The following is a 23360-nucleotide window of genomic DNA, read 5'->3' on the forward strand; positions in this document are numbered from 1 at the left end:
GAGTTGGAACTAAACTTTTAAAATTTAAGAACTAGAGTAACGATAATTTCACATATCCCCAAAACAAAGGTTACATGTTAAAGTTGCTAAGCAACTAGAGCAATCCCCTCTAAACTTCATCTGACCTGGGAAGACTTACATCTTCTTGGATTATTTGTGGGGGTATAAGACTTCCATCTTCTTGGATTATCTGTGGGGGTACAAGACTTCCATCTTCTTGGATTATCTCTAGGGACATATGACTTGCATCTTCTTCAATCATCTCTAGGGGGATATGACTTGCATCTTCTTGAATTATCTCTGGTGGTATAAGACTTTCATCTTCTTGGATCATCTCTGGGGATGCATTTTCTAAGATTCTTTGTGGGGTTGCATCTTCTTGGATTCTTTGTGTGGGTGTAAACTTTGGGATTTCTACTCCTGTATTTTGAGTTTGAGTTCCACCCTGCACTTTTAACATAACTTCATCACCCACAACAAGTGAGGTCACCGGATGTACCATTTTTCTAGGTTTATTTCCTGTCAAAATCAATGAGCACAAAAAAACCAATATGAGAATGAATGTGACGCACTAGGACAGTGTTCTCACTAGAAAATAGAGCAGACCTTGAAAGGGACAGACTAGCCCAACTGTCGCTGCATTCTGCAAAAGGATGCTGTAGAGGGTTTGGTTATCTGAACTATTCTGCAAGAGCCAAACATTTGTATGATTCGAATGCTTTGTGTTTCAATAATTAACAGAACAAGATAAAGATACCTAAGCAATACAAACCTTAGCCTCCACCAGGATGAAATGAGTTTTCTCTATCATTACCCGTCCAACCATTCCTGTCCTTTGCCGTCCACTTTCGTGCACTACAAGAACCTCTTTACCTTCGTGCAACTCTGAAAGGTAGCTGGTCTTTCCTCCTGGTACAGCTACATAGGTATGTACTGGCCCCTGTAAATCACAAAAGAAACTTAAAGATTACTTCGTGCTAGCTGATACTGAAGTCCGTTGCCAAGATGTATGCTGAACTTGACAAATCAACAAAGATGTACAAAATATACAAACAGATAAAAGATTCAGTATATGTAGCATGACTGAGATCAAAGAAGTTTGGAAATGAAAATCACTTTTTAAGGTGACAAAAATTCGAAATAGGGTTTGTTACTCAACAGCAGATAACTAATTCATATGTTTAAGGACAAGAGTCAAAACGGGAATCCAGTCTAGTGTGCACATCAGCTCAACAAGAAAATAGCAGTTTTAGAATCAATTCGAGTCAAATTTATAACTAATACTTACTGCATTGACGCGGAAAGCCCTTCTGACAACGTAATTTGATTCCTCACATTCTGGAGGAACAAGGAATAGCCCCTTATCATTGGATCCAACCTATACAACACATTGTTCATCAGAAATCTAATATTATAGAAGAGATTTTACATTAATTGGAGTGATGTGACAAATTCGGAGTCTAGGACAGACCAGAATGCCCTCGCCGGGCCTCATGAGAGTGCACAAATCAACACATACGCAATCACCCATTCCAACTACTTGAACACGTGTAACAGTAGCTTTAACCAAGTTCAATGGATTCCCCATTTCACACCTTCTGTCAATACAGTCCTGATAACAGCAGCCATGATTAGACACAACACCTCACTATAGCAGAAACCTCTACTCCAAGATAAATTACCTTCAATTCATGGACAGCATCAACATCTTCGACCTTCAAAACAACTCCACCCAGTCCTTGCTCGAAGACCTAAAAGACAAAGGAAATTTATGATGTAAAAGATGCAGGGACAGGATAGGGTCTATTTGCAAGTCTAGGCAATACTAGGCTCCCTCGCACGAGGCAAAAAGGGTAAGCTAGAGCCTAGGAAAGCCTAGGTGCAGTTTGACTGCATAGTGCATCACGGTTGAAATAACATTATTTCAGAAAGTTAACAAGTTTCAGGCTTTACCCTCAAGTACTTTTCTTAATTCATATTTTAGAGTATATGAAAAATTACCTCGATAAGTATCTTTGCTTCAGACGGAGTTTTTGATATGGCAAACACTGCCTTTTGAGTGTCTTGGAGTGCTGCAACGACAGTCTCAGAAGGAATCACCTATTGAAATCATAACCAAACGTTGTGAAAAAGGAAGCTCAAAGTGCGAGTAGAGAATAAATGCTACATCCCAAATGACAACTCACTTTCAAAGGGGTTAGTTATTCTTAGAAAGAAGCAAGAATGGATATAGCACTGAAATAAGAAATAGTACGAGACTACACATCATTGCATCCAGGGTTGTGTATCTGAATTAAGTGTGCAATAATAGAACTGTTAATTACGTAACTAATGTGCAAAGGTCCAAAACCTCTTCCAGAATCTTCACATGCAACATAATAAGTGGATTCGATCATGTAATTAAAACCTAACTGCAGGCACTACAATCCGACAACATAAAAAACATGGTGTTTACATACAGAAAACATGACATGGTAAACACCATTAACTACATTGTCAAGGACTAGGCACTCCACCAAATTTAAAGAAATTCCAAAGGCTAATGATACCTGCCAGTGCAAATCTAGGACAACATTCTTTATTTCTTCATCCACAGCTTGAAGCTTATTTAGCTCTTTGGCGGAAGATATCTTATGAAACATGGCGAGTTTCCTATTTTCACTGTCGAAAAGCCCCTCACCTTCAATAAAGAGGGGATATATCGATGCTATTGCTGTCACAAAAAACAAAACAGTGAACTTTTCAGCAATAATTTTCTTATATATCCAAGTGAAATATTAAAAGCAATATCAAATTTCTTTAACTTCTTACATGACCACTCATTGGCAAGGTCTCTATTTTGAGATGTAAAGATGAAAGTGTTCCATCCTCTCTCAACAGCTGCAGTCATGACTTGCTTGTTCGTAGTCCATATCCATACGAGCTTTGGTTGGTTCTGGCAAACTGTTGGAATATAACTCATCCTTTTAAGTGAACTAGAGCGAAAAGTTCCCTTAGGCTCATAAACAGATTGTGTCCTAGCAAGATGAAGTTCAACATCAGACTCCAAATCATAGCTCACTTGAATAGGAGTTAAATCCGCTCTTCGGTAACGTTTACGAAGAGTACCACTCTTATTATACTTAGACTGTTGATGCCCATCAAGCATAGCTTTAAACAAATTACTAACATCTTCCCCACATTTGGAACAACTCTCAACATCATAACCCCCCGCAAGATGGTGCTTCAGTCTAGTTATCCCACCACCATTCATAATCTTATGACAGTAATTACACTGTGTCTTATTCGTATTCCCATCGATTTTGGTACAATGTTTCCACCCAATCTCATTGGACTTATGCCTATGGTCTTTATCCAACTCGTCAGAAATAGACAACGCTCTAGCATCCTCAAATTCCATAGTATACTCAAACTCTTCTTGACTAGTAGCAACAATAGCTTGGGAACGACGTTTCCTTGGTGTACCACGTTTAGTAAAATTAGACTGTTGATAACCTTCGAGTAAAGCTTTAAACAAGTTACTAACATCTTCCCCACAGTTTGCACACTTCTCAACATCATAACCTCCAGCTAGATGGTGCTTCAATCTTGTTATCCCACCACCATGCATTATCTTATGACAGTAATTACATTGTGTCTTGTTTGTACTTCCATCTACTTCTGTGCAGTGTTCCCATGCTATGTCTTTTGATCTAACCATTCTTTTCTTTTTCTTTTTTTATCTAAACTCTACAAACATGAAATTTTATGTTAATTTCAATCGATATTCCGATTTATTATTTCATATCACAATTAATCAAATAAATTAAAGATAAAGATTGAACCTTTTTGAGCTTTGCTTCTGCCAGAAAATACCAGTGTTTTGGTTTCGGAATTGAAATCCGGCACGAAATTCCGGTGGAAGTCAGTAAACTGAGAAATCTCGGGTTTGAAAAGTTGAAAGACAGACGAAACCCTAGGTTTGTTTCGGGTCGAAATTATTAGGGTTTTTGAAGACGATATAATAATGATATGTCATTGGACGTAGATCTCGCGAGAATTACGAGATTGTTTATGATGGTCACAAGGTTAGAAATTTAGATTTCCATGGGCCTCGTTATGAGCCCAACGCTTTTTACAAACTAACCGACCCACCGTTTTGAAAATGTTATTTGTGTTTGTTTCCAAAATGTTGGATGCGTGTTCACATAAACATGCTTTCTACTGTGATAACTTTATTTTCTGACTTGTTACCTTTATATCTATTCATATTTAGCCTCACTTGGCATTGAATGGCGGAGCGGAGGGGAATTGCAAAAGGTTTAATTCTGGAGATATTGGAGCAAACTAAAATTTTCATATATCATCATATTAGCATAACAAATAATGATTTTGTAGCAATAGAACACTACCCACGAACATAAAGAAAAATCACTGCAAAGTAGTTTTGTCATGTTAGAATCAAGTACACTACTTTACACTTTTGAGTTCAGCTTGCATGGTTAATTGTGTACCGGATTTAGCTATAGGGGATTGTGAGTGAATAATTACAATAATTTTTCCTCTCCAATTTTTGGATTTGGATTAATGAACTGAAATTTTCATCAAAACAAATCAAACGTGGGGTTGTTTCTTCTATATAGAAGTATCCATTCGAAATTTTAACCAAACACCTTCACCCACTACAACCACGGCAATCAACATTTTAAGACCATTTCTAGGTGGTAGTATAATATGTATTTTTCTTCATATTTGAAGAAAAAATTCGGAATTTCTCAGAATTCCATCTCTAGATGGCCTCATTCATGGTTGCATAATCTGTCTGTTCGCATTTTTGTTCGCAAATTTGGCAATTTGGATGCGGATGCGGAGCGACAATAGTAATGTCGCGCGCTAGTACTAATGTCGCCCCATTTTTTTGACTTTGACCACAACTACGGCGCGCCACTACCACTGTTGCGCGCCACTCCTACTGTCGCATGCTCCAACGGGCAAAAAACGGCCGGATTTCTACCAACTATATCTACACTCATTTCCTTCTTCATTTTACATACACTCTCAACTCAAATATTTTTATCAAACAACTTAACCATTTCACATCAATCCTTAACAAACAACACACACACACATTGCCAAAAAAATGGATCATGAAGTGTATGAGATGTTTCCCATTCAATCTTCATCTTCATCTTCATCGTCGTCTTCTTTTTCATCTTCTCCAGCGGAAGACTCGGTAGATAGTCTTGATGAAGAATTTGTTAACGTCATTCTCCTTATAAAGCACCATTTGGCTGTACTTGCACAAGCACAACTACATGCTCCGAAGGCACCACATGGTGGTTCAAAGAAGGGTCGAAAAGTAAAACATAGAAATTATGCTCTGACTTTGCAAATCTTGAAAGCCAACTACTTCGTCGATCGTCCTGTCTTTCCGAAAGAGGATTTCAAACGGTGCTTTCGTATGAAAAAATCTTTATTTCTTCACATCTTCAACAATATTCAGACTCATTTTAAGTACTTTCAGCCTAAATTTAACAATACTGGTAAACCTAGTATAGATCCTCTGATCAAGGTGGCTGCAGCTTTGCGTATACTTGGTTATGGTACGGTGGCTGATCAATTGGACGATCAATTATACATTTCCGATGATACTTGCAACCAGGCATTTCTGTGATGCAATTATCAAATTGTACGGTTCAGTCTACTTACGAATGCCAAATATTGCAGATACAGAATGGTTGTTTGCACATTCTACCATACGTGGATGGTCAAGTATGTTGGGAAGCATTGATTGTATGCATTGGGAATGACATAATTGTCCAACTGGATGGCAAGATGCTTACAGTGGTGGAAAACCATCTGTTATTCTCAAAGCTGTTGCAACCGAAGACCTGTGGATATGACATTCTTTCTTTGTGATGTCAGGGTTACACAATGACATCAACGTGTTGGACAACTTGCCGGTATTTGAGATATTTCTCCACCTATTTATTTTGATGTAAATCAGCATAACTATAATATGGGTTATTATTTAGCTAATGGTATCTATCCTGACTATGCGGTATTTATACAAACAATTTCAAACTCTAATGCTCTAAAGACGAAGTGGTTCGCGACGATGCAAAAAGCTGCAAGGAAAGATATTGAAAGAGCTTTTGGAGTTTTGCAATCTAAATTTGGGATTTTGGCAAAAGCTTGCAAATTATGGTATGTGAAGACAATGGAGTACTGTTATGAGAGCATGTATCATATTGCACAATATGATAATCAGAGCTAAAAATAAAAATTATGAAATGAGGAGGTACATTCCTGATCCAGAAGGGCAACCACAAATCCCACCTACTCGGGAACACTACATTGAGGGGACTCTACGAGTTCAATCAAAGACTATGCATGATAGACTTAAAAGCGACCTTGTCGAGCATCTACGGAGCATTAGGGGCCGGTGACCGACATTGATTGTTGTAATTCAATTTTATAAGTACAATTCAAAGCCTGATTAGCTGAATCCACTTCAAAGACGCCAATAGAATGCGCTGAATTGCGGATACCTGCGCACTGAAGTAGTTTTGTACTTGTATAAATTAGTGAACAGTAATCCAACCAAAGCACTCCATGCCTCCACATCCATCTAACGCAAGTACTTCAATCATCATCAAAGCCCTTTCCACCCAAATCAAACCAACGAAATCTCAACGACCTATAACTGTAATAACCACCAAAACCCTCTCTAATGACCTCATACCCCTCTTACAAAAATACAAAAACAAAAACCAACTTAACCAAATCCATGCACAAATGATATCCACAGGTCTCATTCACAACCCACCTGCATCCTCAAAACTCATTGCATCTTTTGCCACTAGTAAAACAACTTGCGTCGCACGTTTAATAGCTGAGAGAATCAATGGACTAGATACTTACACTTGGAACACTATTATTAAAGGTTATTTAGAAGAGAAAAACCCAGTAGAAACAATATTAGTGTATGCCCATGTTAGGAAAATGGAGTGGAGTGTAGATAGTTACACTCTTTTATATGCCATTAAGGCATGTGGACTTATGTCATGGAGTTTTGGTGGTGGACAAATACATGGACAGATTATGAAAATGGGTTTTGATATAGAGATGATTATAGTCACTTCACTTGTTAATATGTATGGTTTGTTTGATGACATGGATTCAGCGCAAAGGGTCTTTGATGAAACCACTGAAAGAGATGTAGTTTTGTGGAATGCACTTGTTACTATGTATGCCCAGAGGAGTTACGCTGAAAAGGCGCTTTTAGTTTTGCGTTATATGGTTAAGGAGAATGTGAGAATGAATGTGGTTACTGCAGTTAGTGTTCTGTCGGCTTGTTCTTGTTTGAGAGCTTTGAGAGAAGGAAAACAGATACATAGTTATGTACTTAAAAACATTTTCAACATTGATGTGTTTGTTTATAATGCGTTACTACACCTGTATTCGAAATGTGGAAGTTTGGATAGTGCTCACAAGCTTTTCCGAAGGATGCCGGTAAGGAATGTTGTTTCTTGGACAACAATGATGAATGGTTGTAGCGATAATAACCGTCCAGGCAAGGCTTTGGGTTTGTTAAAAGAAATGGACTCTGTGAATGTGCAGCCTGATGAGGTTACCATTTTGGGTGTTATTTCCATGTGTGCAAAGTTAGGAACCTTTGAGCTAGGGGAGTGGATAGATAACTATGTCAAGAAGAATGGGTTTGAGGGGAATGATATTTGTATGTCAAATGCTCTTATTAATATGCATGCTAAATGTGGCAACATAAAGAAAGCTTGTCAAGTTTTCGATCAGATGGAAGAGAAAACGTTACTGTCGTGGAGCACTATGATACAAGGGTTAGCAATGCATGGTCATGGGGTAGCCGCTCTTATCCGATTCTGTCAAATGCAGAGGGAAGGATTCAGACCAGATGAAATTTTCTTCATCAGCCTCTTAGCTGCATGTAGTCATTCTGGTTTGATAGATGAGGGGCGTAAATGTTTCCGATCCATGATAGAGGACTATGACATGACTCCAGGACTGATGCACTACGGATGCATGGTGGATCTTCTATGTAGAGCAGGGCTAGTTGGTGAGGCATTTCACTTTGTGGAAGATATGCCAATAACCCCAGATGTGATCATGTGGCGTATGTTGCTTGGAGCTTGTAAAGACCAGGGCAATACCAGTCTAACAAGTAAAATCGTAAATCGCTTACTCGAACTGGACCCTTACGATAGTGGTAATTGTGTTCTCCAATCTAATGTGTATGCAAATGCGGGTGATTGGGATAATGTAAAGGATGTAAGAACAGAAATGAGGATTAAGGGAGTGAGTAAACAAGATCCTGGTTGTAGTTTGATTCAAATGAATTGAATTCTTCATAAGCACTGTACATTACGAGATCATGAACACTTATACGTACCATTACTTGATTAAAAGTGTAAATAAGTCCATTACATGATTAAAATGCTTAATATTCAGATGTGTACATTTATGAAATGCTGACCACAAGCTAACAAAATCTTGTTAATGTTGCTGATCTAGTAAAACTTGCATGCTGCGAGATAGGCAGGTCACAGGATTACTTCTCAAGGACGAACTCTTGGATTTCTATTCCTGTATGTCTAGCCTCACCCTGCACTCTTAACATAATTTCATCTCCTACTTCAAGTGAAGTCACAGGAATTACCATCTTCATAGATCCATTTCCTGTCAACCACCAATGTACAAAGAACCTTTGAGAGAGAATGAACTGTAGAACTTGATAAACAGTGTGTACTGGACAGAAGTTAAAGCAAACCTCGTGAGGGGCAGACTAAGCCAACTGTCTCTGCGTTCTGCAAAAGGATACTGTAGAGAGTTTGGTTATCCGAACTATTCTGCAAGTGCCATGCATTAATAAAATCCAAACTTTTGTTAGTCATCAACACCTTATCACAAGTTCAGCACAACAAACTGAAAAACAACAGCGTATCAGAATCACTTGTGCATATCCACATTAGATATGTGCAATTGAGGAGTCGGTCCGTGTCTAGATATAAAATGCAAACATGTGCTCAAAATTATATGCTGGGGTTAGTAAATTGCATCTTCGTGTACTTGTCATACATAAATATCATAAGTTACCCTGTTTTTTACTCAGAACACTCGTGCCTAAATCTTAAGGCGTCAAACAAGTTAGATAAATGCCAACGTTTTGAAAATAAATTCCCGTTAGTTTGAACCAAGATAAATGCCTCCACAAATACATTTTTTAGCTATTTTAATCAACAGTATATGGTTCAGTGTGAATATATTGTATTATGGGTCTCTCAGCTGGGCTTGTATCTGATACTATGATAATTAGTCTGTCTGGTGAAACACATGAGCTAATTTAGGCCAGCAGATACTTATTGACTTAGAAAGGGAAGAGTTTTAAAAAAAAAAATGATACAACCTTGTTTAAAAGAACCATTTTGCAGTTTCAATCCCATAATACAAGTGAAGCAGAATCAGATTTGAAACTTGTACAAACCTTAGCTTCGACGAGGATGAGTGGTCTTTTCTCTATCTTTACCCGCCCAACAATTTCCGTCCTTTGCCGTCCACACTGATCAACTACCAGAACCTCTTTACCTGTCTGCAACTCTGAAAGATAGCTGGTCCTTCCTCCCGGAACAGCTACATAGGCATGTATTGGCCCCTGTCGAGACACAACATAAAATTCAAAACTTGGACGGTAAGTTCAATCAAATTTACAACTGTTACACACCGCGTTAACTCGGAAAGGCCTGCTGGCAATGTAATTTGACTCCAAGCATTCGGAATGAACGAGGAATAGCCCTCTAGCAAAGGACCCAACCTAAAAACACCTTGTTCATCACAAAATTTATGTGGTATTGGGATCTCAAGTATGTAAGTGTGACATGAACAAGTAAAGAGAGTCCAGCACAAACCAGAAGTCCTTCGCCAGGTCTCATGAGAGTACACAAATCCACACATACCCGATCACCCATTCCAACTACTTGAACACGTGTTACAGTGGCTGTATTCAAGCTTAACAGATTCCCCACTTCATTTCTTCTGTCAACATATCCCTGATAATACTAGCCATGATTAGAACCAATGCTTCATTACAATAAAAAGCTAGATTGCCAGGGAAGCTACCTTCAAATCAATGACAGCATCAACATCCTCAACCTTCAGAACGACTCCACCCAGTCCTGTTTCCAAGGCCTAAAAAAACATAAGCTTTATAATAATTAGGTGCATTTTAAATAATCAAGTGTTTGAATCATTAAACAATCTTAAAATGATACAGAAACTCTCATCTTAATACAGACTCTAGCGTACATAGAAGTTACCTCAAAAAATATTTGTGCTTCAGAGGGAGTTTTTGAGATGGCAAACACAGTCTTCTGAGTGTCTTGGAATGCTGCAACAATATTCTCAGCAGGTATAACCTAGAAAAATCATAACTAGTAAATGAGAGTATATAAGCTGGATAAGCAATAATTTCACACAAATTACTAATGTACACTGCATTTAGGGAATTTTGAACATACATAAGGAATGACTTCTGCACAGTCTGAAATATCGAACATAGATTGATTGCATTAGGTAATTAAAATCACTAAACCTGCAAAGAAAAGAGGACACACCTGCCAATCCAGCAAATCTATGACAATATTCTTAGCTTCTTCATCCTCAGGTTTAAACTGATTCAGCTCTTCAGGAGAAGATATCTCCGAAAACGAGGCCACTCTTCGGTTTTCACTGTCAAAAATCCCTCCCTCTTCAATAAAAAGAGGAGATATCACTGCAATGGCTGCAAAACCAATAAATTAATTCAACCACTAAATTTTCTTATATATAGTAAACAGAATTAAACCAAATGTCAAAATCATATAATACAAAAGTTCTAACATGACCAGTCGTGGGAGAGTTGTTTATTTTGAGAAGTGAAAATGAAAGTGTTCCATCCTCTTTCAACAGCACTAGTCATGACTTGCTTGTTTTCAGTCCATATCCACACCACCTTTGGTTGTCCTTGCTTGTAATTATTCTCATCAACTTTTGAAACATCACAACTCATTATTCCTTTATGTAAATTCGCTTGATATTTTTGACGGGGTTTATAAGTTGTGATTAGAGTTGCAGTGTGAACCCATCTGCTCCACCACCTATGTCCTACAACTATAATTAATTAAGTGTGGAAACATATTAAATTGAAATGAATTAAAAGAACTCGTAAAATAAAAAGAACCTGTTTGGGGAGCCAAGGAAGTTAATGGGTTGAGGACTCCGACACTATTGGCAAACAGAGCCGCCATTTCTCCTCGTAAATCACCCTATTTATTTTTCATCCATGGGCTATATTTCTGATTTACCTACCAAATTACCAATTAGTTTTAACCATATTGATTAGCTAAGTTAAAATTTTCTGTTTCAGTATCACCAAAGTCAAATATTGATTGGAATTATAAAATTTCTGGGGTATGCATTTAATTTGATGTAAATTGTTTGAACACTTTGGAATTCAAAAATAAGTATACACATGTTATTGAAGTGATGACAACATGACATTTATAAAGAAAAATGTCAAAAACTCTCCATAGGGTAGAATGCCTAATCACGTTTTAACATTTTTCTCTCTCTATACGTTGTTCTTACTTGGTCGAGAACTGGAACAACATGAAATGTGTGTATGGTTTGCCTGGGTTCACAATCACTGAAGGGAAGTTGGGATGATTTACTGCGTCAGGGAAACCTTGTGTTTCCAAACATAGTGCAGCATGAGGACCATAAACAAAACCGCCTTTCCCCTTCACATCTTTCAACATGTTTCCTGTATAAAACTGCACACCTGGTTGATCACTCCACAGCTTCATCAACCTGCCTGACTTGGGGTCATGAACTTTTGCCACCTTCTTCAGTTTGCGGTCATTAGGCCCATCTACTGCGTAGTTGATATCGTACCCCTTGGGGACTTTGTCGATCCTGCTACCAACAGTATGTGGTTTGAGGAAATCAAAGGGTGTGCCCTTAACTGGGTCAATCTTGCCAGTGGGGATAAGCTCGTCATCTGTGGGTGTGATGTGTGAGGCGAATAGCTGGACTCTGTTCTTTAGGATATCACCGCTGTTATGACCACCAAGGTTCCAGTAAGTGTGTTGAGCGAGATTAATTGGAGTTGCCTTGTTTAATGCTCTGGCTTTCATGATCACACTCAATTTTTGGTTTCCATAGAGCATGTAAGTTACAGAAGCAGCAACAGCACCAGGGAATCCTGTGTTACATGGTTGATGTATTAGAACTTTAGAAATAAGAAATGTGCAATAACTTTTAAGTTTTTACTAAATCCAAAACTAAGTTGAGTTTTTAAACTGACAGAAAGAGAGTTCAGAACTAAAATATCTGAACCTCAGTCCTAAGCTTACCTTGTTCACCATCAGCGCTGCGGTATGCGAAAGTGATATAAGGAGCAGGACCATCTTGTTTGAACTTCTTCACTCGCCAAATCACGTCGCCAAACCCTATCTTTCCACCTTAAGTCAAAATGAACATTGCATATCAGATAATTGGAAATGGCATATTATTGAATCTAAAAAGAGTGGAACGGAAGCAAGGACTTAGTGAAGTACCATGAAGTATATTTTTGCCTTCATTGGCAACTAATTTGTAAGTGGTGCCATTTAAAGTAAACTTTGCCCCTCCAATCCTATTGGCAACTCGGCCAACAGTTGCACCGAAATACACCTTGTCAGTCTGCATCAAAACGATGCGTAGATAATTAAATTTTCAGTAATATGAGAAACATAATCAAAATTCCACAACAGACATATGAAATGTTGCAATTGTAGGTCACTCAGTGTTTAACTTATTATTAACTCATCTGATCATTTTCCTAGAGTGTACCTAGTTACCTACTATATATATCATCAATTACATATTAACTTTGTACAGAATGCTTAGAGATAAGAACTCCAAAAGACAACAAGCTTAGGATGAATGTCACATGTTTGCAGTCCATAACTCCATATTGTTTGATCATTCAAGGGGTTGGTATAAACTGATCTGGAAGACACCAAATATTAGCTCCCATCTCATTTAACATATTACAGAAACGAAATATAATAAGCTAAATAACATCTTTATCTATCTTCGTTACAATGGATATTTGGATGGACAAGAAATACGACAATCCTGTGAGAATCTTCTGTATTTTCATCATTTCATGTACAATACAAAATCTAGTTTGTTCTTTTGTGGTAATCAACTAATCATATTGTGATTAAAATATATTAATCAACAGATATATGCTAACAGACAATGATGAATCATTATCTATAGCATTTGATTTATAATTCGCAAAAAACAGCAAAATAAGCATCAAATTGACATATTGTAAATAATGCTCACAAAAGCTGAGCTCACAAAATCAGGCCCATACTATTTTTTTAAGCAATGCACCACACTAGGCCTAATATAGTGGTGGCATATTTGCAGAAGGAATATAGAATGGATCATCTGGCACAGTAACAGAAACAGAATTTCATATCTTCTTGCGCATACTGGAAATCACAATGCCTAGAAATAAATGCAATGGCGCGTCATTCCATGGATTCGTGAAGGACATGAATTAAACTATTTGATCTTTAGACCAGGTAATCACATGCAAGTCCCCAAAGCATGCGTACCACTGTGCATCATTGTAGCTAAAATTATAATTATTTCTTGCTAATCACACACACTGATAAGAAAAAAGAGCTATGTGAACCTCACCTTATAATCATTAAGATTATCATAGCCAAGAACAACATCAGCCACTTTACCTGATTAAGAAAAAACCATGATCAGTACAGAAACAAAAAAGAAAAACCAACACAAATGTGACTCTTATAAAACGTAAAGAGAAACAAAGCAAACCTTGTTTATCTGGAACAAAAAGAGAGGTAATGGAAGCACCCCATGTACTAAACTTCACAGATAAACTCCCTTTCTTAAGCTCATATGCCTTGATCTCCGGCTCATGTGCAATCTTTGCTACAGAAACATCAACACACCTACCAACCAGAACCAACACAAAACAAACAACCAAAGAGACCCTGACCATCTTTACAGAGAGAGGAAACTAAAATTTGAGGACAAGGCCCTGTACACTGTAATATGATGGAGATAGGGGTGTATATATAGTGACAATGCTGAGAAGATAAACAGATAGAAAAAAAAAAAGGAGATACGGTTAAAAAGGTTAATCTAGTATGACACGAAAATGAATGCTGGTTTTTTTTTAATCCCTCGTATTAAGGGTCCCATTCGTTTGTTTGTTTGTTTGCCTGTGTTTTAACTTTTAAGTGAATGGTTGAGAGTGTTCAACCAATGGTGATCACGGACATGTGGTCCCTAGTTTAAGCTATTTTTAAAGTCAATAAATGGATAAATCTTTGACTGAAGAATGCATGAAGATTGAGCCTTCTTTTTGGAACAATGTGGTTATGTCGATCATTTAGGATATGAGATTAGCTGGTCCTGGATCACTCTAAAACTTATTCTTAGGCTAATTTTAAGATTTCTACTCACCAGGACAGCTAATCTCATGTTGATGTTTGTAGATACTTGAGCCATGGTACTGATAAAATGTTCAGGCGTTGAATTATTTGTTTACGAACCCGTGTCTATGGGAATCTTCATTTTCAACAGCTATTATGAAACTCAAGGGTACATTCTCTTTCAAGTGTGGCTTACCACTCGAAAGGAATGTGATTGCGTGAACTTCATGGAGAAGAGAAGGACACTGCAATATGTTACTGGAAGGCTCTTCCTTTGGTATTTTGGACAAGGTATGGGCTGCATATGAATGGAGCTAAAAGTCTATGGAAACACATACAAAACTAAGCGCCGTATATGGATTTATCCACATTTTCTTGGTACCTTGAAAAAATGACTCGGTCCTTTTGATATAATTATCAATTACCAAAATATCTTCGAAGACTCCTCAATACAAAGGTATGGGAAGGAGTAAACACCAATTATTGCAGTACAAGTGTACAACACAAATATGAAAATGTGAAATATCAAAACTCTACTTCGAAGAGGTTACACATAGTCCCCTCTGTTTTATACTTGCCTACTTTGTTGAGAACTCGTACAGCATATAATGCTTGTATGTCTTTCCAGGATTCACAATCACTGAAGGAAAGTTCGGATGATTTACTGCATTAGGAAAACTTTGAGTCTCGAAACAAAGTCCAGCAGAAGATTGATAAAAATAACCACCTTTTCCCTTCAGATTATTCAACCAATAACTAGTATAAAGCTCTACCACTGGTGCATTAGTCCAAAGCTTCATCACTCTACCGGATTTGGCTTCATACGCCACCGCCGCCATCTTCATTTTTTGGTCATTAGGCCCATCAATCACATAATTGACATTGTACCCGTTAGGGAGCTTGCTGGTCCTACTACCAACAACATGTGGTTGGAGGAAATCAAATGGTGTGCCCTTCACTGGGGAAATTTCACCCGTGGCCACATCTTTGATTGTAGGTAGAAAGCGTGATGCGAATATCTGCACTTTGTTTGATAGGATATTGCCACTGTTATGGCCACCAAGGTTCCAATAAGTGTGTAGGATCATACTCACTGGAGTTGGTTTGTTTAGAGCTTTGGCTTTCATTATCACACTCAACTTTTGCTCTCCAAGCAGCTTGTAAGTTACATATACAGAAAGGTTCCCAGGGAAACCTGTTTTAAATATTTGAAGGCATTAGAAATGTACAAGATCATGTGGCACACTCCATTCTGATCATTGAAGCATCTCATCAATTAAAGGATTTGATAGTACTATAGCATTAGCTACTAGTCTAATTTGAGTGTGAAGATGCATCTAGTATTCAGATCAGTAATGAGAAGGTTGTCATAGTTACAGTTCTGAATTGAACCAAGTTTGTAAGAATGGATACAAAAACTAAAGAAGTGTATGCGCATTTTAGCTGACAGAGGAAAAGAGAGATCAGAAGACAAGTATGGGAAGTGAGCCTTACGTTGTTCACCATCAAAGCTTTGATAGGCGAAAGTGATATAGGGATCACGACCATCTTTATCATACTTGCTCACTCTCCAAATCATATCGCCAAATCCATTAGGCCCACCTACACACCAAGCATGAAAATATGACATTAACCACATTCAACCATCCGAAATATTTGAGATTTGCATAATTCATCTAAAGAATCTAAGAAGACGTGAAAGGAAGAGTAAATACAACACTTGGTGAAGTATATACCATGAAGCGTATTATTGCCGTCATTAGCTATCAAATGGTAAGTGATTCCATTCAAAGTAAATTTAGCTCCTCCAACTCTTCCTGCAAGTCGACCAAGAACTGAACCGAGGTGCTGTGTATTATTCTGCAATCAAAATGTTCATTAACTGAGACATTAATTCATATTTAGATTTACCTCTATAGGCCTATAGCCCAGATTCTTTTGGTCTGTTATCCATTTTTTTTTGTGCTGTTTATGGAGTGTCCTACAAAACCCGCAAATTGGAACGCCTAGTCATGAAACCGCTTACTCCAATTTGCGATATAGTGATGGATCAGTGGGGCTCAATTCAATGCCGCCTGATCTCTTTATGCCTTAGTTGCAGTTTGCACCACAACATGTTTGTGATAAAGATGTCTATTATCTCGTGTTCTCATTGATGAAAACAGAGGAAAAGGAAATGTGAATCTCACCGCATATTCTTCAACGGTATCGTATCCAAGAACAACATCTGCTAAGTTCCCTGCAAAGAATCAAAACAGGAGTTAGTACAAAATGTGAGTGTAAATACTAAATATTCTTTAAAAGTTAATTGAAAACAACAGCAAACCTTTTCTGTCAGGAACAATTACTGAGACAATACTAGCACCCCTATTAGTAAACTTCACAGAGAAATCTCCTTGCTTGAGTTCATAGAACTTTACTTCTGGCACTGAAACTGAAACATCAATAAAAACACTAGCAACCAAGACAACACAAATAACAAGAAAAGAGGCTTTGAACATTTTTAGACAAAGAAAGCTGTAGAAAACTGTAAAGTGTGTATATAGGCTAAGGATTAATAGAAAAGAATGTAGGGAGAAGGGGTTGGACTACAAAATTGATCACAGCTGAAGTAAACAAATGATTAAAATAAGCTTTCTACGCGTTCGAATTGTTTAATGCAGTTTGATTTTCTTGACTTGGTAACTTCTGCAAGCATGTGCTAATATGCTGTGTGTTTGAAATTTGAACAGTATTGATCATGTGGTTATGTGTTATATTTTATTTTTGGATAGCTTAATCGTCTGATTCGGACGAAGAATGATCCTTAAATCTCTTGTGAGCAATTTTGAGTTCTGATAGACACTAATATTGATTTGCATATCTTTTTTCTAACGAAAAAACGGGAATCATTCATTAACATACTGCGAATCCGTCTCAACTCTCAACTCGATTATGACTATCTGGAATGACACAGGCCACAGAGACACGGTTGTTACAGCCTATATCAGTATCAAACATGCCAGCTTAAGCAAGAATGAATGACTCAGTCCTTTTGACTTTTGAGACAATTATCAATTTAGTCATTCACTAAAACATCTTTGAAAGTTGGTAAGAAGTAAGCGCCGGGCTTTATTGCAGTTAACAATTGAAAAACACATAGTAGAATGCAATATCTCAAAACTCTACCTTTGTGAGAAAAGAATACATGTGTTTCCTCAGTTTTCTTCCTACTTTGCTGAGAACTGGTACAACATATAATGTTTGTATGTCTTTCCTGGGTTCACAATCACTGAAGGAAAGTTTGGATGATTTACTGCATCAGGAAACCCTTGAGTCTCTAAACAAAGTCCAGCAGAAGAGCCATAAACATAACCACCTTTTCCCTTCACATCATTCAACCAATAACTAGTATAAAATTGCACCCCCGGTGCATTACTCCACAGCTTCATCATTCTACCGGATTTGGCTTCATACACCACTGCCACCTTCTTCATTTTGTGGTCATTAGGCCCGTCAATGACATAATTGATATTGTACCCTGAAGGAAGTTTGTTGATCCTGCTACCAACAACACGTGGTTGGAGGAAATCAAATGGTGTGTCCTTCACTGGGGCAATCTCGCCAGTGGGGACATCTTGGACCGTGGGTGTAATGTGTGACGCGAATAGCTGGACTTTGTTTGATAGGATATTGCCACTGTTATGGCCACCAAGGTTCCAATAAGTGTGTTGGACCATATTCACTGGAGTTGCCTTGTTTAGAGCTTTTGCTTTCATGATCACACTCAACTTTTGCTCTCCGAGTAGCTTGTAAGTTACATGTACAGAAACGTTTCCAGGGAAACCTGTTTTACGTAAATCAATGCATTAGAATTGTACAAGATCATGTACTTGCATATTCCATTCTGATCACTAAAGTATATATCTCATAAACGAATGAAAGCAGAACAATCAACTGTCAGCATCTGCTGGGACTAATCAAAACTATCTTACTATTAGTCATATCATTTACACATTTGAATCCTCTGCACTTGCGCATTAGAGTTGCCATTGCCAACATGAATGTTCTTAGTTGACTTGCTCTATAACTTTTTTCAAAGACAAGATGATAACATTTGATAGTACTAAAGCATTAGTTAGTAGTACTCCGATCGAATTTGAGTGCCAAGATGCATCTAGTATTTAAATCAATATATAATGATTAGTGAAAACGTTATTGTAGTAATAGTTCTGAATTGAAAAAGTTTGCAATAATGCATACAAAAATCTACATAAGATTATCCGCATTTTAGCTTAGTATGGGAATTGAAGCTTACGTTGTTCACCATCAAAACTTTGATAGGCGAAAGTAATATAGGGATCACGACCATCTTGTTCATACTTGCTCACCCTCCAAATCACATCCCCAAATCCATTAGGCCCACCTATACATCAAACATATGAATACGACCACCAAATTCTATCATCTAAAGAATCTAAGAAGATCACTAGCTAGTGAAAGAGAAACTAAATACAGGACTTAGTAAAGTATATACCGTGAAGTGTATTATTGCCGTCATTAGCTATCAAATGGTAAGTGATTCCATTCAAAGTAAATTTAGCGCCTCCAATTCTATTTGCAACTCGACCAACAATTGAACCGAGGTGCTGTGTATTATTCTGCAATCAAAAATGTTTCAATTAAATTGAGGCACCATACATGACTTTGCCCTCTATATAGCTCATATTTTATGGCATTGGTTACACTAGTACAAATTAAGGGATAAGATATCTAATAACTCCTTTTCTCATATTGGAAAACAAATTCCGAATATTACCGCATATCCTTTCACAGAATCAAATCCAAGGACAACATCTGCTAATTTCCCTGCAACAAAATTAATAAAACAAATGTTAGAACAAAATGTGACTGTAGATCTTACTGCGACAATACTGGACCCTTATCTAGAATCTAATCAAAACAACAAACCTTTTCTGTCAGGAAGAATAACTGAGACAATACTAGCACCTATATTTGTAAACTTCACAGAGAAATTTCCCTTCTGGAGCTCATAAAACTTAACCTTAGGCCCATGTTCAAGCTTTGCAACTGAAATATCAATACACACAACAGCAACTGCCAAAACAAGAAAGAATATCTTGAACATTTTTAGAGAAAGAAAGTATTGGTTAGAAGAAGTAGTGTAAGGTTTATATATAGGTAGGGGCTATAAGGTTTGATAGAGAAAGGAAGGTATAGAGAAGGGGTTGAACCGTTAAACTAATAAAAAACTGAAATTATAAGGTGGTCTATTTTCTACATCTATCACACTATCACGTATGGATTGTTTAATGGAGTTAAGGCCTGCTCCTTATCTGTTTGTATTTCCTTTTCTAGACTTGGAAATGTTACCGGCATGTGCTATGCTTACACATGTAGTGATCATGGACTTGTGGGGCTTTTGAGTTAGATTTATTTGAAGTTTTGAACAGTGTTGACTTTTGGGTTGTCCTTAATTGCTTAATAGTCCAATTCCATGGAACATGGTCATCTTGTTATAGAAATGATCTCAATCTCTGAGTTCAGTTACTTCATGGGCAATGAATGCCTTCGGGCCCTGTTCTGCTGCCAATGATGACATCGACAGAGTGATGTAGTCACATGTGTCCTCATAGCACCCGCCATTCAGTTGGATAGCATTTGGGGCTGGTGATGATAGCTTTCTGGCACACTCGAGTATAAGAATGTTAAAAGGGTCTTTTATATAATTCAAGAGAAGAACTATAAGAAGAGACTAACGGCCAGTGGATTTGTCAACATTTTTTTGGTGCCCTGAATGAATGACTCGGTCCTTTTGAGACAATTCTCAATTTATTCACTAAAACATCTCTGAAAAATCCTCAGAGATTACAAAAGTTGGTAAGAAGTAAGCGCCAATTATCGGCTTTATTGCAACAATTTAACATACATACTGAAATGTAATATCTCAAAACTCTACTTTTGTGAAATAAGATTACATGTGTTTCCTCTGTTTTCTTCTTACTTTGTTGCGAACTGGTACAGCATATAGTGTTTGTATGTCTTTCCTGGATTCACTATCACCGAAGGAAAGTTGGGATGATTTACAGCATCAGGAAACCCTTGAGTCTCCAAACAAAGTCCAGCAGAAGAATCATAAACATAACCACCTTTTCCCTTCACATCATGCAACCCATAGCTAGTATAAAATTGTACGCCTGGTGCATTACTCCAGAGCTTCATCACTCTACCGGATTTGGATTCATACACCACTGCCACGTTCTTCATTTTCTGGCCATTAGGCCCATTGACCACGTAATTGATATCGTACCCTGAGGGGAGTTTGTTGATCCTGCTACCAACAACACGTGGTTGGAGGAAATCAAATGGTGTGTCTTTCACTGGGACAATTTTCCCGGTGGGGATCTTCTGTTCGTCTAAGACTGTAACTTGTGATGCAAATAGTTGGATTTTGTTCGATAGGATGTTGCCACTGTTATGGCCGCCGAGGTTCCAGTAAGTGTGTTGGACCATATTCACTGGAGTTGCCTTGTTTAGAGCCTTGGCTTTCATTATCACACTCAACTTCTGCTCTCCAATGAGCTTGTAAGTTACATATACAGAAAGTTTGCCAGGGAAACCTGTGTTATACAGTTGACTGGATTAGAAATATACATGGTCATGTGCCAGAACTGATCCTGGTCACTAGATAATCGCAACAACCAAACAGAATAATCAGTTATCAGCAGCTCGAACTAATTAATACTATCTTGCAATTTATCCTATTTGAATTATCTGTTCCTTGTGCGTTAGAATTGACAACATCAACATGAATCTTTATAATATAATGTACTCTTCTTATAGCATTGACAACTGATCTAATGTGAGCGTGTACCATGTACGTAGATGCATCTAGTATTAATTCTGATCAACATTGAGAAGGTTATTATAGATCTGAAATAATTCTGCAAGAATGCATAGCAAACCATTAAGTTTATGCAGGTTTTTAGTTGAAAATAAAATATCACATTGTCTGAAGACAAGTATGTGAAACTTACGTTGTTCACCATCAAAACTTTGATAGGAGAAAGTGATATACGGATCATGCCCATCTTTTTCATACTTGCTCACCCTCCAAACCACATCACCAAATCCATTAGGGCCACCTAAATTCATAACATCAAAGTTAACAACAACCACATTCCTTCATCCCAAACTAAATATTTAAGATTGGCAAACTTCATCTAAAGAGTCTAAGAAGACTAGTAATGAAAGGAAGAATAAGGAGCTCAATTGATGAAATGTATACCATGAAGTGTATTGTTGCCTTCGTTAGCAATTAATTTGTAAGTGATTCCATTCAAAGTAAATTTAGCTCCTCCAATTCTATTTGCCACTCGACCAACAATTGAACCGAAGTGCGGCGTGTTATTCTGCAATCGAAATGTTTCATTAACTTACACATTAATTCATAGGTTCGCCTGTATAGCCCAGATTCTTTTGGTCTGTTATCCATTTTTTGTGCTGTTTATGGAGTATCCTACAAAGACAGCATTTTGGAACGCCTAGTCATGGGAGTATAGGACTGCTTACTCCAATTTGCAAAAAAAAAGTTATGGATCAGTGGGGCTCAAATGCCACTTGAACTTTCTATGGCATTGGCTTCACTGGTACATAATTAAAGATAAAGTTATCTAATATCTCTATCTCCTACTCCTTGATGAAAAAAATAGGAAAAGAAGTTCAATCTCACCGCATATTCTTTAACAGAATCATAGCCAAGAACAACATCTGCTAATTTCCCTGTAAAGAAATTAAAACAAAACAAGTTAGCAAAAAACGTGACTGTAAATCCTACTCACATTACTGAAATCTTATCCAAAATCTAACTGAAAACGACAAACCATTTCTGTCAGGAAGAATAAGTGAGGCAATACTAGCACCAATGTTTGTAAACTTCACAGATAAATTTCCCTTCTTGAGTTCATAGAACTTAACCTTAGGTTCATGTTCAAGCTTTGCCACTGAAACGTCAATAAGCACAAGAACAACTACCAAAACAAGACAGATAAGAAAAGAGGTTTGAAGCATGGTTGGACAAAAAACAGATGAGTTTAAGAAAGGGTGTAAACAAGGTATATATATAGAAGCTGAGGTCTGATAGGGAAAGGAAGATAGAGAGAATGAGGTGGACTGGAATATTGATAATATTATGAAATAAAACAAATGATGAGCTTTTCAACATGTACAAATTTTTTAATGGAGTTAAGGCCTACTTGTCTCCTTCCTTCGATTTTAAAACAGGCATGTGCACTTGTTTGAATAAGTAGTGATTATGGGCTTTTAACGTAGGGAGATTTGTCACTGTTTATCTTAATTGTCCAAGAAACATTATCGTGTTTTGACTTTGAAACAAGTGATCTCTTCATCTCTTTTCGTATTGTGCTTCTCGGAATGTAAGGAATTTGCTCCATCATCGAGACAGGCATGTGCTACGTTTGAACAATAGGGACTTTTGGGTTGTCCATAAATTCTTAATAAAATAATAGTCCATCAAAGAATAGTCATCTATAACTTTCATATTATTGAACTAATTGAAGCGATCTCTATCTTAATATAGCTCCTATGAAGACCCAAAGATTATTACATATTTGATTTTAAAAAAGTAGAGACTTGATTCATACAAACCTATTTAAATTTGATTAAGCAAAAATGTAATTAAGCTGAAATTAAAGAGAGATTGCATATCACATAAGATAACATAGTTGAAACCATAAACAGTTTAATCCAACTTTTTTTTGGTTAACCAATTAATTTAGATGAAACATGTTAATGGGTTTCAAACTTTAAACCTAATATTCAAGC

General features: G+C 37.3%; 6 protein-coding genes and 1 pseudogene across 12 annotated transcripts; 1 reads left to right on the forward strand and 6 right to left on the reverse strand.

Annotated features, from left to right (window-relative positions):
- LOC147522657 (uncharacterized) lies at positions 1 to 4025 on the reverse strand. 2 transcript variants are annotated; one of them, XM_086594636.1, is made up of 10 exons: positions 3825 to 4025; positions 2812 to 3729; positions 2550 to 2713; positions 2002 to 2100; positions 1683 to 1751; positions 1472 to 1612; positions 1289 to 1378; positions 773 to 940; positions 607 to 685; positions 1 to 519 (listed from the first exon to the last, which is right to left on the reverse strand). In XM_086594636.1, exons 2-10 carry the CDS (start codon positions 3698 to 3700, stop codon positions 110 to 112), a joined length of 2109 nt encoding a protein of 702 aa, XP_086450762.1. In that variant the 5' UTR covers positions 3701 to 3729; positions 3825 to 4025; the 3' UTR covers positions 1 to 109. The 2 variants fall into 2 exon arrangements, with proteins under 2 accessions (XP_086450762.1, XP_086450763.1); XM_086594637.1 differs by having other exon boundaries at positions 2812 to 3870.
- A 2752-nt stretch (positions 4026 to 6777) lies between these two features.
- On the forward strand, positions 6778 to 8358 carry LOC147522658 (pentatricopeptide repeat-containing protein At2g29760, chloroplastic pseudogene; annotated as a pseudogene).
- A 27-nt stretch (positions 8359 to 8385) lies between these two features.
- Positions 8386 to 11397, reverse strand: LOC147522659 (3-dehydroquinate synthase). Of its 6 annotated transcripts, none has more exons than XM_086594645.1 (10): positions 11231 to 11397; positions 10891 to 11160; positions 10626 to 10792; positions 10329 to 10427; positions 10132 to 10200; positions 9921 to 10061; positions 9737 to 9826; positions 9500 to 9667; positions 8786 to 8822; positions 8386 to 8694 (listed from the first exon to the last, which is right to left on the reverse strand). In XM_086594645.1, exons 1-10 carry the CDS (start codon positions 11295 to 11297, stop codon positions 8567 to 8569), a joined length of 1236 nt encoding a protein of 411 aa, XP_086450771.1. In that variant the 5' UTR covers positions 11298 to 11397; the 3' UTR covers positions 8386 to 8566. The 6 variants fall into 6 exon arrangements, with proteins under 6 accessions (XP_086450771.1, XP_086450775.1, XP_086450767.1 ...); XM_086594649.1 differs by having other exon boundaries at positions 10891 to 11154; positions 11231 to 11392; XM_086594641.1 differs by having other exon boundaries at positions 8786 to 8864; positions 11231 to 11389.
- Positions 11398 to 11502: 105 nt separating this feature from the next.
- On the reverse strand, positions 11503 to 14585 carry LOC147522660 (uncharacterized). Its single transcript, XM_086594662.1, has 5 exons — positions 13894 to 14585; positions 13750 to 13799; positions 12609 to 12732; positions 12405 to 12512; positions 11503 to 12253 (listed from the first exon to the last, which is right to left on the reverse strand). Exons 1-5 carry the CDS (start codon positions 14078 to 14080, stop codon positions 11634 to 11636), a joined length of 1089 nt encoding a protein of 362 aa, XP_086450788.1. The 5' UTR covers positions 14081 to 14585; the 3' UTR covers positions 11503 to 11633.
- Positions 14586 to 14899: 314 nt separating this feature from the next.
- Positions 14900 to 17138, reverse strand: LOC147522661 (uncharacterized). Its single transcript, XM_086594676.1, has 5 exons — positions 16843 to 17138; positions 16706 to 16755; positions 16253 to 16376; positions 16011 to 16118; positions 14900 to 15711 (listed from the first exon to the last, which is right to left on the reverse strand). The coding sequence occupies exons 1-5, from the start codon at positions 17015 to 17017 to the stop codon at positions 15095 to 15097; spliced, it is 1074 nt and encodes a 357-aa protein (XP_086450802.1). The 5' UTR covers positions 17018 to 17138; the 3' UTR covers positions 14900 to 15094.
- A 465-nt stretch (positions 17139 to 17603) lies between these two features.
- On the reverse strand, positions 17604 to 19921 carry LOC147522662 (uncharacterized). The gene is made up of 5 exons (XM_086594672.1): positions 19467 to 19921; positions 19315 to 19364; positions 19033 to 19156; positions 18814 to 18921; positions 17604 to 18342 (listed from the first exon to the last, which is right to left on the reverse strand). The coding sequence occupies exons 1-5, from the start codon at positions 19642 to 19644 to the stop codon at positions 17726 to 17728; spliced, it is 1077 nt and encodes a 358-aa protein (XP_086450798.1). The 5' UTR covers positions 19645 to 19921; the 3' UTR covers positions 17604 to 17725.
- A 408-nt stretch (positions 19922 to 20329) lies between these two features.
- Positions 20330 to 22815, reverse strand: LOC147522663 (uncharacterized). The gene is made up of 5 exons (XM_086594667.1): positions 22400 to 22815; positions 22249 to 22298; positions 21805 to 21928; positions 21554 to 21661; positions 20330 to 21136 (listed from the first exon to the last, which is right to left on the reverse strand). The coding sequence occupies exons 1-5, from the start codon at positions 22584 to 22586 to the stop codon at positions 20517 to 20519; spliced, it is 1089 nt and encodes a 362-aa protein (XP_086450793.1). The 5' UTR covers positions 22587 to 22815; the 3' UTR covers positions 20330 to 20516.
- Between the last annotated feature and the right edge of the window lie 545 nt (positions 22816 to 23360).

This window comes from Coptis chinensis, chromosome 1 (assembly GCF_015680905.1).
Source record: "Coptis chinensis isolate HL-2020 chromosome 1, ASM1568090v1, whole genome shotgun sequence".
Taxonomy (NCBI): domain Eukaryota; kingdom Viridiplantae; phylum Streptophyta; class Magnoliopsida; order Ranunculales; family Ranunculaceae; genus Coptis; species Coptis chinensis.

Bases quoted from the DNA above. Each gene is read 5' to 3' on its own strand.
- LOC147522657 (XM_086594636.1), bottom strand. From the start codon at position 3,700: ATGGTTAGATCAAAAGACATAGCATGGGAACACTGCACAGAAGTAGAT. The intron at 2,714-2,811 runs GTAAGAAGTTAA...TTTTTGTGACAG, and splicing joins CCTTGCCAATGAGTGGTCAT to CAATAGCATCGATATATCCC. The intron at 520-606 runs GTCTGCTCTATT...TGATTTTGACAG, and splicing joins GCTAGTCTGTCCCTTTCAAG to GAAATAAACCTAGAAAAATG.
- LOC147522659 (XM_086594641.1), bottom strand. From the start codon at position 11,297: ATGGCGGCTCTGTTTGCCAATAGTGTCGGAGTCCTCAACCCATTAACT. The intron at 10,793-10,890 runs GTTAGAACTTTT...TTGGTTTTGCAG, and splicing joins ACTCTCCCACGACTGGTCAT to CCATTGCAGTGATATCTCCT. The intron at 8,695-8,785 runs GTTTGCTTTAAC...GGTGGTTGACAG, and splicing joins CTTAGTCTGCCCCTCACGAG to GAAATGGATCTATGAAGATG.
- LOC147522660 (XM_086594662.1), bottom strand. From the start codon at position 14,080: ATGGTCAGGGTCTCTTTGGTTGTTTGTTTTGTGTTGGTTCTGGTTGGT. The intron at 12,733-13,749 runs GTGAGGTTCACA...GTTTTGATGCAG, and splicing joins ATAATCTTAATGATTATAAG to ACTGACAAGGTGTATTTCGG. The intron at 12,513-12,608 runs GTACTTCACTAA...TTTTGACTTAAG, and splicing joins AGGCAAAAATATACTTCATG to GTGGAAAGATAGGGTTTGGC.
- LOC147522661 (XM_086594676.1), bottom strand. From the start codon at position 17,017: ATGTTCAAAGCCTCTTTTCTTGTTATTTGTGTTGTCTTGGTTGCTAGT. The intron at 16,756-16,842 runs GTTTGCTGTTGT...GATTCTTTGCAG, and splicing joins AATTGTTCCTGACAGAAAAG to GGAACTTAGCAGATGTTGTT. The intron at 15,712-16,010 runs GTAAGGCTCACT...TATTTAAAACAG, and splicing joins AAGCTTTGATGGTGAACAAC to GTTTCCCTGGGAACCTTTCT.
- LOC147522662 (XM_086594672.1), bottom strand. From the start codon at position 19,644: ATGTTCAAGATATTCTTTCTTGTTTTGGCAGTTGCTGTTGTGTGTATT. The intron at 19,365-19,466 runs GTTTGTTGTTTT...ATTTTGTTGCAG, and splicing joins TATTCTTCCTGACAGAAAAG to GGAAATTAGCAGATGTTGTC. The intron at 18,343-18,813 runs GTAAGCTTCAAT...TACGTAAAACAG, and splicing joins AAGTTTTGATGGTGAACAAC to GTTTCCCTGGAAACGTTTCT.
- LOC147522663 (XM_086594667.1), bottom strand. From the start codon at position 22,586: ATGCTTCAAACCTCTTTTCTTATCTGTCTTGTTTTGGTAGTTGTTCTT. The intron at 22,299-22,399 runs GTTTGTCGTTTT...ATTTCTTTACAG, and splicing joins TATTCTTCCTGACAGAAATG to GGAAATTAGCAGATGTTGTT. The intron at 21,662-21,804 runs GTATACATTTCA...TTATGAATTTAG, and splicing joins AGGCAACAATACACTTCATG to GTGGCCCTAATGGATTTGGT.